Here is a 16393-nt window from a genome sequence, read left to right on the forward strand (position 1 = left end):
ATAAATATATACTATACATATATGTATGTGAATGAATTATGCGCCAATCTTATCGCTGGCTTTTATCAACAACTTTTAGAGAAAAGAAAAACATTGGACATTTGTTGGCTGATAAGCTATGAAAAGAGCATAGAGAACTGCCACAGAGAGCGACAGTCAGTGTGTGGGAGAGAGGCAAGCCAATTTGGCCGAGAGCCGAGAACCAATTGCGATTGTAACTGGCAACGTTTCACGTTCTGGGCTCGCTCAGTATACGTCTAGCTACGAAAAGTTAAAGTACGTTTTGTGAATAGTAAAATATTAAACAAAAAAAAACATTACAAATAATTAACAAATAATTAGCTAAATATATAATATATACAAATTGCAGTTAATTGCAGAGAATTCCAACGAGAGTTAACTAAAAAGCAAAAATGGCGAATCGGGAATTGGAACTGAATTCCGGAATGCGTTGCGCTAAATACATGCTCCTAATTGTGAGCTTTATGTTTGCGGTGAGTTTTTGATTTTCGAAATTTAATCAAACCTATTTTGTACTCCACTTTCGTGATTCATTAAACGACGCCATTTTGATATTCTTCCTACAAGAAATAGTATATAGTACATACATGAGTGTATATATCACAACGCTGATAAAAAGGCGCTTTTTCGCTCTTATCAACAGTTGAGCAATATTTTTATTTTTTGTCGTACTTGTGATTCACATAACACGTCTGAGCACTTGCTCCACAATACAATCCCACAAATATTTAATAACAGCTGAAGAGAGTTGCCAAAGAGAAACGGATCAAAATGCCTATTTGCTTTTCTTCTTTTATAAAAATAAACTTGACGACTCGAAAGACACTTGAGTAGAGTTTCACTGATCGAAACAGATAACAAACTTTTGCAATGACGGCATGAATTTCACCTTAGTCTATGAATCAAATATATATTACAATAGATAACTTAGATAACAGTAATTACCAAGGCGAAATATGAAAATTAAACTAATTTAAATATTAGCCTACTTTATTATTAGATTCATTTGTTGAATCTAATGTTATACATACACACTTATTAATATAGGCTGTTCATCATATGTTTACCTAATAAACACTGATAAGATAAGTGACGCAGAAACATATTCTGACTCGATAAGTTCAATACTCGTACTCTCCCCTTAAGTGTATTGCTCTCATTATATCCAACTGACGCAATGAATTGGTGAACTAAAACAAAAACACCTGTATGTTTAATAGGCTTATTTATAAATGTACGTCAAGTTTTAGTTCAAATTGTTTAATGCCCTATTTAGTCAGCTCGAAATGCCTAAACTTTTGCTTTTTTTTATTACAACTAATTACAGGTACTTCGAGGTACTTAAAATGTACTATATATATTATCTTAAATAACATGATTTTAAGGCCAAAGCTTGTTGTCATGCCACTGTACATTATATTAATTATTAATCTCAATTAGACATGCACTTTTATGCAACAAAAAAGAATAATTAATATAATACAAATAATGTTCAAAATTTTGCTAGATTTTTCAACTAAGTGTAATAGGAGTTTATTAAGTTTGACAAACTATATATATTATGATTTAGCATTTTCGCGTATAAATACTTAGATCTCTTAGATCGGTATTTTCTTAAGATAACTTATCTGCCGACTAATATGTTGCATTTTATATTTTCTTTACAAATTTCATTATATCCGAGAGACAGGAAGGTAATAAAAGTTCATAATAAAATTCTAGTGTAAGTGTAGAGATGCAAACAGAATCAAAAATATCACATTGCGCATTACACATAGTGCTCTTATTCTTCACAATTTATTTCGTTCTCTTTCGTTATTCAATTTTGATACGAGAGTAGAAAACTTTAAGAGGTTTCGTATAATTTTGGACAGGAGGGAATTCAAAACTTGACTGCAGTTTTCTTATCTGCTTAAAATAATATTGTTTCTACTGTAAAATCATGTTTTTCTTAAACTTGGCACTTCTATTAGGAACTTATCTACTATACATGATGATGAGTACCAAATTGCATAATGCCAACATTCCTTTTTAATAAGAGCATTTCTAGAAATGGCGAAAATACTTTCCTCACTTGACATGAGTTCGCAAGCTGCATTTGTTATATTTTCTTATTATTTTTTCTCACCTAAATCACAGCTGACGGCCATACTACTGATCATGGTAGGCACAACCATTCAAACGATCTTCGGCGACTTCAGTCTCTTCATCGACGGACACTTCTCGTCGCCTCCCGCGCTCCTCATTGCCATTGGCTTCATCCTGATCGCTGTAGCCACCTTGGGCGCCTATGGAGCTATCAAGGAAAGCGTCATGCTAATTAATTTGGTGAGTCAAAAAATAAACATCGAATGAAGAAAGTTTTAACGATGTGAATTATAAATTTACACAGTACGGCGTCGCCCTCTTCCTTGTCTTCATCCTGGAAGTGGCTGCGGCCATCGCTGCCTTCGTGATGCAGTCGCAGGTTCGTGAGATGCTGATGCGCACCATGACCAACGCTCTGTCCGACTATGAATCGGACACCAATGTGGAGGCAGCCGTCGACTTCATGCAAACTGGCGTAAGTATAATAATTAAGTGGTATCTTAAATGAATAGACATATGTAGATAGTTTCTAAATTGTAAGCATAAAGAAGAATTGAAATTCGGACTAGTTGCTGTTCAGCGGATATACTGCTGCACGATATTCCATATACGCGCTGGGAGAATGACAAATAGAATTATTTTTTTTTTTTTTTTTAAGAAAATACGAGTGGAAACGCGCAGAGCGTAAAATGTCGTTTTGTGTCCAACAATTGTAATTTATTATTTAGTCAAAGACATTGTTTTAGATTATTAGTAGATTAGTGAATGAAAGGATGTTGATTGATATAGTTTTGCCTACGGTAAGGCAGAAAAACTTCACTTCCTAAGTTAACCTTGTGTTATTTCTCACTCACACAAATGGAAAGTTGATATGAGAATGCATTTGAACCGACCGCTGATCTACATTGAAAGACTAACTTCTTGACTCGCAAATATTTAAAACCATCCCCGGATAGCATGTGCAATTGGCAGCGAAACTAATACATTTAACATTATAAGTAGCGAAACTTAAGCGAAAACCATTTGCCAAGTAACTTATTTGGTTATCAGTCCTTAATATTGCAACTTTCGCAAAACTATCTTTATTTATCCGTGATAAAGAATAAGACAAAACAAGTTTTTATAAATTGGTCAGAATTTTCAGCTTTACTTAATACAAAATGAAAAGAAAAGTGAAGTAGATCAATTTTCATTACATTTTCTAAAAAAAATTTTGATTAAAAATACAATTATTTGTTCATTAAATTTTGAACATATTATTAATTAAGCCTGAAGGTCTTAGTCACTCTGGCTCATCACATTGCAATAATGAATTGCATTCGTTATTTTAATACAAAATTAATAATAATAATATTAGACATTTTCCAAAAACAATCTAATAGAGTCCCATCATTAATTTTATTTGAATACCATTTAATTGTTGTTTGAATGAAATACTCATTGCGAATTTTGATTAACGAATTCAGATATTTCATTATTCTTATAATTTTTTTTAGTTTTTTTATTGTTTCCTTTTAAGACATCTCTATATTGCGAGATTAAATTATATTATATATATATACTTTTTAGTAACATTTATATTTATCCTGTGTATGTATTTATACATTTTTCTTTGTCATCATCAGGATTTCTGTTTTTAATTACACAATATTTTATGCACCTACTAAATTTCCGAATTAAGCTGCTTAATGTCAATTTTTTAATATTTACGATTTATTTTGTTTCGTATTGCTTGCAGTTGGGCTGCTGTGGAGTTGTCGAACCCGATGACTGGAGGGAGTATTATTCGTACAACAAGAACGGAAGCCATCTGGAAGCCGACGATGTCGTGGTGCCCCTTTCCTGCTGCGCCGATTTGGACAAGACTCCCAACGACAACAACGACTACAATTGCCTGGAACCCTACGAATATGGCTGCTTCCGTAAGATGAACTTCATCATCTCCCAGAGTGCCATGCTGATTGCCACCGGTGCAACCACAGTGGCCTTTGTGCAGCTGCTCGGCGTTCTCTGCGCCTTCATGTTGGCCAAGACGCTGCGTCGCAACAAGTCGATTCGTGAGGCACGTCGCTGGCAGCTGCAACAGAGCCTGGGAGTGCTCATCTCTGGCGGCAAGGTGGGATTGCCAGTGAACTCGGCCATGAGCGGATACCAGCAGCTGGAGAGCAATGGCGAGGTGGGCACCCATGAGCCATATACTTACACACCACAGAGTCCCAGTGTGAACTAGAAGCAGAGTTCACACACTGTAAAAAACATTTAACATATACAAATATAAAAAAGAATTAACATTTATTAAAATATTTACAACTTTTGTTAACTATAATTGAAGCCAAAGCGACATTCAAATAAAACCAAAAAAAAAAACAAGCCAGTCCCCTCGTCTAGGACTGCTGGCGTAATTCCTTGTCCAGTTTCTTGAGTAGTCGCAGTTGTTCCGCAATGCTCCCGGTCGAGGTGCCTCCAATCACATCGTACTGCTGCACATTGTTGCCATAGTCTGCCACGCTGGCAATATCGGCACCAAAAGCAGCACAAATCTGCTGCAGTTCACCCAGCGGCACCTCGGTTATATCGACTCCACGCTGCTCCGCGAGCGCCACAACGCGTCCAATGTGGTGATGAGCTTGCCTGAAAGGGACGCCTTTGCGCACCAGATAATAGGCCTGAAAGCCACAGTCAATTAGCCAAATCATAATGTCTGGAATAGGTGTTCTGCTACTTACCCAATCTGTGGCCAGCATATCTGGACTCAGGGCAGCTTCGAGTTGCTCTCGCTGCACTTTCATGGTCTGAACTACGCCCACGGTCACGTCTAAGCTTTGGGCCAGCTTGTCGTAGGCCTGGAAGCAATATTGTTTATCGAATTGCAGATCCTTGTTGTAAGTCGAGGGTGTGCCCTTAATGGTCATCATGATGCCCGTCAGATTGGACGTGATCAACCCAGAGATGCCTCGAATCAGCTCCAGACTGTCGGGGTTCTTCTTTTGCGGCATCAAACTGCTGCCGCTGGTGAAAGCGTCGTCCAGACGTATGAAGTCAAACTCCTTGGTGCTGTAGAGGATTAGATCCTCGGCCAGACGCGACAGATGAAGACTGACCACAGAGGCGCAGTAGATAAAGTCCACTGGAAGAACAAAAAAAAACAAATCTTAGAATGTTGTCATCGGAACTTTTGATTCGAGAGTCGAGTTATACAAATTCACAAACACTTTTATTATTAATAGAATGTTAAAATAACAGCTGTTAAATTCAATCCAAGTTTTCGAAATAATATATTTTTTTGAAGCTCAAATTAGAGATATAAAACGTTAACTAATAAGTTACGTATAGTTTAAAAGTTGTAAAAATGCCATAGCTGAATAGTAGTTATAAAAATTAAGATGTTTGTTAACTTCAGTCCCATTTTACATAAGCGCTTTGTAAGGAATACAAATAATTAAGTGAAAATATTGAAATTAGAATAACAAATTGGAAATTGAAAAACTATAACATTTCAAAACTATATCATTTGTAGCTTCTCTATTAAATTAATTGTCGAAGTTTATTATGCGATAATAACAAAATTTAGAAATCAATTACGAGTAAGATAAGAGAAAGACAAGAAACACGATTCATTTCAGTAAGGACGCCAGGATAATTTGAATGCACACGCACGACAATGTTTTCATTAAATAATCATTTAGTCAAGAACAATTTAAAAACAAATTTTACAAATAAGGCTAATTTTATTCATCTTTGATCTAATTATTTTGAAAATTCTATAAGAGACCAATACTTCCTATTAAACCATCTCATACTTCTAATTCGCACTAAATGATATCCTTCGAACCAATGTGTATTGGGTATATTAAATATTTTCTCTACTTACCCACAAAATCGCGATCGCCCACTGCATGCATGCTGTTGCCAGTAACCGCTGCGAATCCCAAGCGCTCGGCTAGCCACAGTCTATCGATGCCTAGGGGATTCCCGGCAAGAGCGCCGCTGCCCAAGGGCAAGACATTGGCACGATCCCGCAGTTCGCCCAGACGCAGGCAATCCTCACGCAGGGCAAAGGCATGCGAGAGCAGCCAGTGGGAGAATTGAACCGGCTGGGCACGCTGCAGATGTGTGTATCCGGGCATGAGGACGCCCAGGTGTGACTCCGCCTGCTTGGCAATGGCGTTGATGAGAAGGCGAAGGCGTCCCAATGTCTCGCGGATGGCTTTGCGCAGCCAGAGCTTCATATCGGTGGCCACCTGATCATTGCGACTGCGTCCAGTGTGCAGACGCTGACCCAGCTCACCGGTGAGATCGACCAGCATGCGTTCGTTGACCGTGTGGACATCCTCATCGCTGGGCAGAAACTTGACGAGTCGTTCGATCCAATCGTAACGTATCAGCTCCAGACTTTTCACCAGCTTATCGCACTCAGCGTCATTGAGATGACCTGCTCGCTTGAGTGCCTCGGCATATGCTTTGCTTGCGTCCAGATCGTCGGCATAGAGACGTGCATCGAAGGGCAGACTATTGTTGAGTTCCATTAGAGCCACGTTGGGTTGGCCATTGAAACGTCCTCCCCACATTTGGTAGTTGTTGGTGCTCTGATTTGAAGTCATCTTTTGTGTTGCGCTCTCCGACGTTGATGATTGTAGACTGATTGCCAGCTGTTCGGTTCGTATTGTTGATTTCTATAAATATGAAAAGTGTATATATTTTGAATTTATTGTGGACTGTTGCTTTATATAATCGTCTTATCTTTGAAAACTTACGTTACTCTTTTATGCGAGTTTATGAGCTCTGTTTGAAGGAGACAAACCCAAAGTGCTGTGCGATTACAAATGTTTATCACAATTTGTTAACTCTTTACGGTATTAAAAAACTAGTCAAGAATAACATTTCGAGCAGAGGAGATAATAGACAATAACAATTTCGGTTTATATTCTAGAATCTCATATGCTTTGAAACATTTCATTTTATTGATTCGTGCTCTCAACAACAATAGGTTTTTAGATATGATAGCGTACGTATCAATTAAGGGTTAAACCCAAAACAAATCGTTATCATATTTTACACTACAGTAGTCATTGGATATGGGCATTTAAGGAATATACTAAAACAAAACCACAAAATTGTTGAGTACAGCATTATTAAAGACTGAAGAATTCTTTGGCATTATTTAATATTAATAATGTTTTAACAAATTCAAATTGGCATTGTTATGAGTAAATTATTTAGCTTTAACATTGATTAATTTTAACTGAATAATATTCAAGTTATTGTATTTTAAGTACGTAGCAACTCTATAAGATTATGTTGGTAATTTCTTGAGTAATTTACCATAAAACAACACAGCAGTTTGACTTTTAAAGGCCTTGTTTTAATTTGTACTCTTGACTTAGTCTACGGAGAAACAAAAGTATACAATTACGAATACAAACAGAACGCGTTATCAGTTAAGTATAGCCTCTGACGTTGCAACAGATTAGAACTTTTCTCTTCGGATTGTGATAAGCGAGCGACTGACAAGAAGTGTTAGCTGATTTCTTTACTTTTGTTGTGGTTATTAGTTTGTCAAATCCTCCAGAAAGAGCTTGTTCAACTCGCAGCACAGACGATTCAATGGCAGACCCATCACACAGTAGAAGTCACCATCGATGCGGGGAATCAACGCTCCACCAGGTCCCTGTACTCCATAGGCGCCTGCCTTGTCGCTGTTGAGGATCACATTAGAGATTAAGTGATCTTTATATTGGACTTAGCTACTTACAGTGGATCACCGCTGTCCACATAGCTTTGGATTTGTGCCGCCGACAGTTCGCCAAAGTAAACATCGGCCGTATCCGTAAATTGACGTACTCCGTTAGCATGTTTGAGCACCACGCCCGTAAAGACCCGATTGCAGGCACCTGATAAACTGAAGAATCTTTATAGATTGCGCTTATTAAGGAATATAATTAAGACTTACTTGGTCAGCATGCGGACGGCATCGGCGGCATCTTTCGGCTTACCGTAAATCTCTTTGCCTAGTGTGACCATCGTATCGGCAGCAATCACCAGCAACTGTTTACCATCACCTGTGCTGCTCAAGCGGCTGAAGACTTCCTCCGCCTTGCCAAGTGCGGTGGCCTCAATGTAGTCGGAGAACTCTTTAAAGTCCGCCAAGTTGAGATTCTCCTCGAATGTCGAAGGACACAATTCCGCATTGAGACCCTTAAAATCGGAAGAACAATTATTAATCAGCATTTCATCAATTGTTCTCGTCATTGCACAACACGAATGATGTACACAGTAATTAGACTGTAATTACTTGTTTTATTTACCAGCATTTGCACAAGCTCCTGGCGGCGAGGAGAGCCACTGGCCAGCACCACACGATAGTTGCTCAACAAGTGTTTAATGGGCGCCAACATAATTGAAATACTATCACGAAATTCTACGCGCGCGATGTAAACAAAACAAATCCATGTGCTGTCGTAATTAGGGATGGAAGCGCAATTACCTTTGCGTTATCGATAAATGTGAATTGGCAACTATATGTGTTGACGATAGTCGTGCACTGCGAGAAAAGAATTTTATTTGTTTTTGGCTATGGCGGTAATTTTTGCATAAAATGTGTATAAATTCCAACGAGAAATATTATAAATTTTGCAATTAATTGATTGTGACTTTAATAAAGCAAATATAATATTCTTAACTATTTGTAGCGTTAAAGAAATTATTATTGTGAGTCAATAAAAATGCTTCAAAAAGGCAACTATAGGTGGAATGATATTTACAAAGTAAACAGTAATAAGTTTGAAACAAATGCAAATATTAATACACTATTACAGAGTAAGTTTTAATCGTTGGTCTAAAATGCTAAACACCTTATTGTGAAGCATCATCACGCAAATCAACAATTAAATTGCATATGATTTTTTTTAATTAACTTCAAAAGTTTAAACAATACGAAAATAAAATCGAAAGTTTGAAAAATTCAACAATATAATTACTATATTATTCGATAGCACAAGACACCGATATTCGCCATAAAAATGCGATGATTACAAAGCATATCGATATATCGATAGAGGCATCGATGTATCTCGCTTCTAACAAAACGCGAAGAAATTCGCGGAATGCGATTCAGTTGCCGAAAAAGTTTTGTTTGTTGTGCAATTGCTGAAATAAAAAATACAAAACAATTGAAACGTGCGAGAGGCGAGTGACAATTTTAAACGTTAGTTGTTGGCTATGTGAGTGGGAGAGAGAACGAAGAGCAAAAAGCAACGACAACAGTGAACGTGAATCAAAAATTTGTGTTTCCTTGATCGGAAAAAGCGCATAGAAACAAGAATAAAATCGAAATGAAGAAGCAGCCTGCATTTCTCTAGCATTCTTGTGTGTGTGTGCTCGCGAGCGTGTGTGTGTGTTTGTATTAGCTTAGTGATATTTTTAATTGTGTCGCCGACATTGTCGCGTTGCCCGTTTCCCGTTAGCCGAATTAATTCCGCTGTGGCGAACACATTTGCCATTATTCATTCAGTAGCAGCAACAGCAACATTTACAACAGGCTCGTGTCTACGTGCCGCAACTAAGCAGCGTCAGCGTCACCTTGAAGTGCCACAGTCAGCTGCTTCTGCCTCTGCAACAGCAACAGCAGCAGTCACAAGGCGTCGTCGTTGGTTCTTGTCGCTGTTTCCTTTTCCGTCGTCAACTACAACAAAGTCCAATTCTCGCAAAACTGGTGTCAAGGTTGGTGATAGAACCCAATAATAATATTAACACACACACACTTAAACATTTGTGTTTGATAAGCATTCTAATTGTTTATTGTACTTTCATCAGCATTTACACTCTAAAATCTAGGGTCTAAATGTTTGTTTACTTTTGCCAGCCACTGTTAAGTGTTAGAGTAAAATTCACATAATATTGCATAAACCTTTCGCCGTTTCAATCAATGTAAATGCGAGGGTTGCTTCAAAAGTTCACATCATAAGTTCTATTGTTATACCATCTCCCATCAAAAAATCACTTTTATTCAATAATAAAAAACATAAATTAAGCCAACCTACAATTAAATACACTAACATTATTTTCTAGTTTATTTAATAAAGTGAAAATCTAATACAAGTAACTTATATTTTCAAATATATGCAATTAAAATATAGAGATTCACCTAAGTGATTTCAGTAACATCAATTTTAATTTCCAAATAATTCTAACTTAAAAAATCCATTATGTTCCAGTTTAATCAAATCGTAGTATTGTAGCGGATGTTAAATCAAATTAAATTAGAATCACTGTTTTTATTTAAACAAATTTTAATTGTATTAATTTTTGATTTACTTTTTAACTATTTAATGGTACTTTCAAAACAAAACAATAAACGATAAACATCGTTGTGCATGTGAAAATAATATGACCAGTTGAAAGCTTTAAAAGCTTCTTGAGTTTCTGCACGTACAGGATTAAATTATAAACTAAATAAAATAAATGATACTAACATATTGAGCCTTTAGACATGATTCATTGAGTATGTGTCTAATTTAGTATATTAAGAAATTAAATTCACATCAATATAAACTGCATTCACGTTATCTCTACATACGCTGTGCTTAAAGTAGATTATTTTTCATTTTTTACGACCCTCGAATAGTTTTTGCAAATTGATCAGGCACATCGGAAGTGTACAATGTGTATTTATAAACAAAATACTATTTTCGCAATTTATGCATATTATACATTATAAGATATGGCGAACCAGACGCTCTAATCTCATTAAACTTTATTGCTAAGTAGTAAATACTCGTTACCAATTTGCAAAAAAGCGTCATTCATAAATAAACTTGAAAAGTCCAGATAAATCAGCCTTAGAGTTGAGCATGAAATTGATTTGTTTATTGCCCAGAGCTATTTAAACCGCAATCATCCTAAGCAGTGACTGTAAAACTGTAGCGTACTTCTCATTACCTTAACTGCAAACACTTTTGCATTTGTATTTTTGTGTGTAAGTGTGATTGGGCCTAAGCAATATGTCAACTAACAACTCTCTCTTGTTCTTTTACTCCCTCTATCTCTCCTCAGGTATAGCGACAACACACGTATATCACGTGTTTGAGGTAGACGACAACATTGTAGTCAAATATCACGCGCTCGCTCTCTCGCGCGCTCTCTCAGTTGTATTTTTTCGCCTGCTCACTGAGTGTTGCTGCCATGTTTTCGCTACAGCAGCTGATCAAAGCGACAGCAACAGCGTCGTCGTTAGGTAGCGGCGGCGTGGGCGGCATCGCAGATCTATACAAGTTCCTCAGGCAACTCAACAGCACAGCGGCGGCGGCTACACGCAGCGTGACGTCATCAGCCACAGACACAACTACAGCTACAGCTACAACTACAGCAATATCAAAGCAATCTAGTCAAGCGGCGTCGAGCGAATTCAACTTCAGCGACAGCAGCGAGAACGGCAGCGTCAGTCACAGTTCGGCATCGATAGCGCACGGTTGCTGTTCGAGCGAATCGGAATCGAAATCGAAATCGGAGTCGGCGCACGACGTGATTATATCAAAGCAATTTGTACGCAATTTACTGCAGCAACGCAGCCAGGACATACAGCGATTTATTCATACGCAAGGCAACGTCGATAGCGCCAAGTCCTCGCATCAACATCAACCTCATCATCATCACCAACAACAGCAACAGACAAACAAGTTTGCCATGTCTTCACTGGCAGCCGAACCACTTCAGGCAGAGATTTCCACCAGCGATGGCAGCAGCAGCACAGTTTCCACTGGAGCAGCAAGCGATGCCACTTCCTGCCACGAGGCAGCCTCCAATGCTGGCAAGAAGCCCTGCTTCAACACTGGCCTCGCCGACATTCTGCAGTTCATGGAGCTCATTGGCAATCTCAAGGTAAGCGCACAAAGCTGCTTAAATATTGAAGTCAAAAGAAAACCAGTTCACTCAGTCTTTCTCTCTCTATCTTTATTTCTCATACGTATTTGCATCGATTTTTCCCCAAAGCAGAACCAAACAACCCCAGGAGTTGTTTTTGCTCCTCTTCCTCTTCTCGCTGTTGTGATTTATATACAATATATTCCCACAACACTTTGGTTGTTTTCTATTTCTTCCAATGCTGATTGTTATGGTCGGAATTATCGCGTGACTCTTAGATTAATTTTTATTTACTTTGGTGAATTGTGAAAGCGAAATACTCGTTGTTGAATTTTATGTTTGAAGCGGAGGAAGCTTCAATGCCTATGGCAAGGTTTTTATATTCGACTTGAATTTTGTGGCGTCGACCGTGAAACTTTTTTCAATGTTGAAAATTTTTAATTTTATAATCCACAATATTGTTATATCAGCCTTGAAGAATCAATTGAATCATAATACTTATGCAAGAAAGAGTGTCAAGCTATTATATGATATTCAATTTGTTCTAGAAAAATGTATAAATTTGTATTTTTTATAATGTGGTTTTAACATTCTTTCCGTACGTTTAGAAATACTATATGATAATCTGGTTCCTCAAGGTGTCCTCAAAGTAATAAGCAACATTCAGTTTGAACAGCATTTTAAAAGTGAAAACAATGCAAATTACGTTTTGTTTTGTTGATATTTATATTTTCTGTTGATCTTCTGCTTTTCGTCTGTACCCAGAAAAGTTGTTTTTCTTTATTTATTTTATGGTTCTCGTATTGTATAATATTTGATAAATTCTCTCTCACTCTTCTCTCCTCTTCTTTTCTCTGTAAGCGTTTCGTATAGTTGCTTGCCAAATACATATATTCAAAATAGATTTACGAATATACACAAAAAGTGTATTCTTTAGATTGTCTTTAGCTTGCTATTTCCAATGGCTGATGCGGGGTTTCCCTTCTAATGTGAAAGACTGCCACACGCTTAGATAGATAGGCTTTCCCCTTTACACCTCTTCACTTCGGTATCTAATCAGTATAATTGATAATTTCAATATGACGAATGGCGCGTTGAGGCAAATTAAAGTAGCCAAACATTAGTCGCATTTCGTTATCGAATGAGTCGTTTGTAATTTGAGTAGAAATCGATTTTGAAATGACATTTTGCTCTATCGAACTTTGAGCTTAGTTTCCAATTGCATAAGCGCATCAATAAGAACCGGATGCGATAAATTGAAAACCGCAATAAGGCAAAGTTCCAAATGGCTCACGTGCAAAAGCCCCAGCAAAATTTTTTTTGTATTTTCAATTTTATTTTTACTTGGAACAATTCTGAAATGCCTGAGGCAAGCAGTCTGTATTCATTTTCGTTGTTATTCATTGACGTATGCTAAACAAGAGAATTTGACAGAAAAAATTGCAAGGCAATTTGGCAAAATGTTAGATATATAATATATTTATATGTGTAGTGTATATACTTTATAGCTACATATCTATACAGGCAATATCTAGAGCGTAGAATAGCGAAAAGAAAACACACAAAGTAGAAACGCACCTTGTGACTTTGATCTTGGCCTTCAAAATGTAGATAGTCTTCTTAAGGGTGAAGGGCAATAGGTTTCTGTGTCTTTGTTACTGATAGAGACAATTTATAAGAAGAACAGATACATCCTCAGTTAAACATTTGGTGATTCAATACTCTTCGTTCTCTTTGTGTAAAATATTTCATCATGCAATTCTAAAATTGTTGTATGCTGCTGACAAAGCAAAAAAAGTTTTGCTGATTGCGTTGAATGAGTTTTGGCACATTAGCCAGAGATTAGAACGAAATTGAAGACAAAGACAATTATATAACTAATTATAACGCATTCTCAGTTGAAGTCCACAAAATGAAATCTCGAAACTTTCTGCAACGTTTGCAAAGCTTCGTAATATGAGAATGTTTACAAAACATTTATCTATTTACTCAATATTTCTCCATTTTTGCATTTTCTAGATCTAAAAGCGAATTGTTCTTATTTCAATTTGCCTTGAGTTGGCAGTTTTATTTGAAAACACGCGATCTTCAAAGTAGGGATCGTATAATAATCTTGAGCATACATCATTACGAAGTCGAACATCTGTTGCTTTGGTGCCATATTCTTTTTATTCTCAAATCTGTATTTGAGGAGTCTTGTTGTCGACTGAATAGCAATGTTCTTTCTGCCTCATAACAGCTGTGCTGTTAGGCTGCCCACAAGAATTAGTCTCAATAAAAGCATTAGCTTATCTAACTTTTATGACTCTTATCTGTTCTACTCTTATAACGACTGTTTACGACTCTCTCTCACATCTATGTTGTAATTTAGCATTATAATTAGGGAAGTTGTGAATATTTGCAAATACATTCTGCTAAAACATTTGGCTGTGGTAAGAATTATATGAATTAGCTTTGATAAGCGCTCAAGTCAAGTATTACGTGACTTTTGCGAGATAAACCACAGCATTTGATAGCCCCATGTAATCAATTTTAGTATTTCTCTTATATGTAAATGAAAAATCAGATATGTGATTATCATCGTAATCGCGCATTGTAATACAAGAATTTAATTAAATGAAACTACGTGGTCCGAGAAGCGGAAGGAAAACAGTGGTTGCCAGTATCTTTAGCAGCTTGTTTACCGCATAGTTCTATAAATAAGCAGTTTATTGATCAAATAGCAACAGCCTACAACCCCAGTCGAGGAGGAGGTTTAAGTTGAAGGCCTCTTGGTCAAAGGGGCGGCCTTGATGACGATGTCACTGTCAGCCGACAACCGGCAACGTCGTCAATGTTGTTCCTCTTGCTCTTATGTATTTCTCTTTAATTATACAAAGTGCTTTGGGAAGAGCTATGCAAATCAGAAATTAGTGCGTGACAGGATCATAAAGCGTAGGCTGTGCAAACCGTTGATATGTTTACTAAATTCTGAAAAGCTTTAAATATGAATAATGGCATAAGAAGTGAATCATGTACAATTTATTAGGAATATCTATTTAATAGTTACTTTAATCTTTTCTACTCTTTCAGCATACCAAACGCACTGGCTGGGTTCTTCGGGATGTGAACGACTGCGAGTCCATCTCGGGACACATGTATCGGATGAGCATGCTTACTTTTCTGCTGGACGGCAGTGAGGGTCTCAATCAGATACGTTGCATGGAGCTGGCATTGGTGCATGATCTGGCCGAGAGTCTGGTGGGCGACATTACTCCGTTTTGCGGCGTGTCCAAGGATGAGAAACGTGCAATGGAGTTTAAAGCCATGGAGGATATATGCAAACTAATTGAACCGCGTGGAAAGCGTATCATGGAACTATTTGAGGTAAGAACATGCAGTCACTTGCAATGTTTCTAGTATTTAATGTGAATTCATTACAGGAATACGAAAATGCACAGAGCCCTGAGTCGAGGTTTGTTAAGGACTTGGATCGATTGGATATGGTTATGCAAGCATTTGAATATGAGAAACGCGACAATTGCCTGCTTAAGCATCAGGAGTTCTTTGACTCGACGGAGGGAAAGTTCAATCATCCATTTGTTAAGAAGTTGGTCAATGAAATCTACGAGCAACGCGATGTGCTGGCCAAGGCCAAGGGCGCCACGCCGCCGCCGGCGATTGAAGTGCCTAAAATGGAATCCACATTGTCGCCCACAAATCTAACCAATGGGCATGGCAGTTCAAGTTGAACTTAGCAGACTTGCAACAACGCTGTCTGTGTAATTGTTTTAAGTTTTGAGATCTAGGTTAGCACGCATACACACGGATACACACTTTCATACACACACACACACAAACATAAACACATACAAGCACTTAATTTTTAAGCCAATCCAACTAACAAATGATTGTTAAGCCTACCTCGACACGCTCATAGTTAGAATTTATATTTATCATTTTAATTTATTAAACTTCTTGTTTTTAGCTTAACTAATGACACGGCACCTTTGGCCATGATTTGTTAAACACTTTCCTTTAGTTCAATTCTATTTGATTAAGCGTTAAAGTCGTAGCTAAATACGAGATTGAAGGTGTAACACAATTGTACATAAACCCAAACAGAAATCTTAGCTAATTTTAAACGTATGATTGCAAAATATTTTACGTAAATGTTGTTAGGTGCAAGTTGTATGCAAATCAAAACAAACAAACAAAAAAAATGAGGAAAATGAATCAGAAAAATATAAACTGTGTATGTCAAAACATAATTTTGTAATTGGAAAATCAAATATATTGATTTTCATAGCTTACACAATACAATTTATTTTCCTTCAAACTACTTATTCGTGAACAAAATGTCGTATTTTAAAATTATAAAAGAAATTAGGCAAAAAAAATAATAATTAAAGTCCAGCTACAAAAGTGACTAAAAGACAAGACAATC

At 37.1% G+C, this 16393-nt stretch overlaps 4 protein-coding genes across 4 annotated transcripts; 2 read left to right on the forward strand and 2 right to left on the reverse strand.

The window, feature by feature from the left end:
- Window positions 1-171: 171 nt before the first annotated feature.
- Window positions 172-4480, forward strand: LOC117563379 (tetraspanin-6). The gene is made up of 5 exons (XM_034241685.2): window positions 172-276; window positions 371-494; window positions 2161-2349; window positions 2414-2584; window positions 3848-4480. The coding sequence occupies exons 2-5, from the start codon at window positions 414-416 to the stop codon at window positions 4337-4339; spliced, it is 933 nt and encodes a 310-aa protein (XP_034097576.1). The 5' UTR covers window positions 172-276; window positions 371-413; the 3' UTR covers window positions 4340-4480.
- On the reverse strand, window positions 4383-6790 carry LOC117563378 (argininosuccinate lyase). Its single transcript, XM_034241683.2, has 3 exons — window positions 5981-6790; window positions 4836-5236; window positions 4383-4775 (listed from the first exon to the last, which is right to left on the reverse strand). The coding sequence occupies exons 1-3, from the start codon at window positions 6708-6710 to the stop codon at window positions 4494-4496; spliced, it is 1413 nt and encodes a 470-aa protein (XP_034097574.1). The 5' UTR covers window positions 6711-6790; the 3' UTR covers window positions 4383-4493.
- Window positions 6791-7320: 530 nt separating this feature from the next.
- Window positions 7321-8584, reverse strand: LOC117563381 (dTTP/UTP pyrophosphatase). The gene is made up of 4 exons (XM_034241688.2): window positions 8415-8584; window positions 8060-8304; window positions 7862-8008; window positions 7321-7805 (listed from the first exon to the last, which is right to left on the reverse strand). The coding sequence occupies exons 1-4, from the start codon at window positions 8502-8504 to the stop codon at window positions 7658-7660; spliced, it is 630 nt and encodes a 209-aa protein (XP_034097579.1). The 5' UTR covers window positions 8505-8584; the 3' UTR covers window positions 7321-7657.
- Window positions 8585-9225: 641 nt separating this feature from the next.
- Window positions 9226-16391, forward strand: LOC117563380 (uncharacterized). Its single transcript, XM_034241687.2, has 4 exons — window positions 9226-9828; window positions 11161-11985; window positions 15040-15333; window positions 15390-16391. Exons 2-4 carry the CDS (start codon window positions 11290-11292, stop codon window positions 15696-15698), a joined length of 1299 nt encoding a protein of 432 aa, XP_034097578.2. The 5' UTR covers window positions 9226-9828; window positions 11161-11289; the 3' UTR covers window positions 15699-16391.
- The last annotated feature ends 2 nt before the right edge of the window (window positions 16392-16393 follow it).

This window comes from Drosophila albomicans, chromosome 2L (genome assembly GCF_009650485.2).
Source record: "Drosophila albomicans strain 15112-1751.03 chromosome 2L, ASM965048v2, whole genome shotgun sequence".
Lineage (NCBI taxonomy): Eukaryota > Metazoa > Arthropoda > Insecta > Diptera > Drosophilidae > Drosophila > Drosophila albomicans.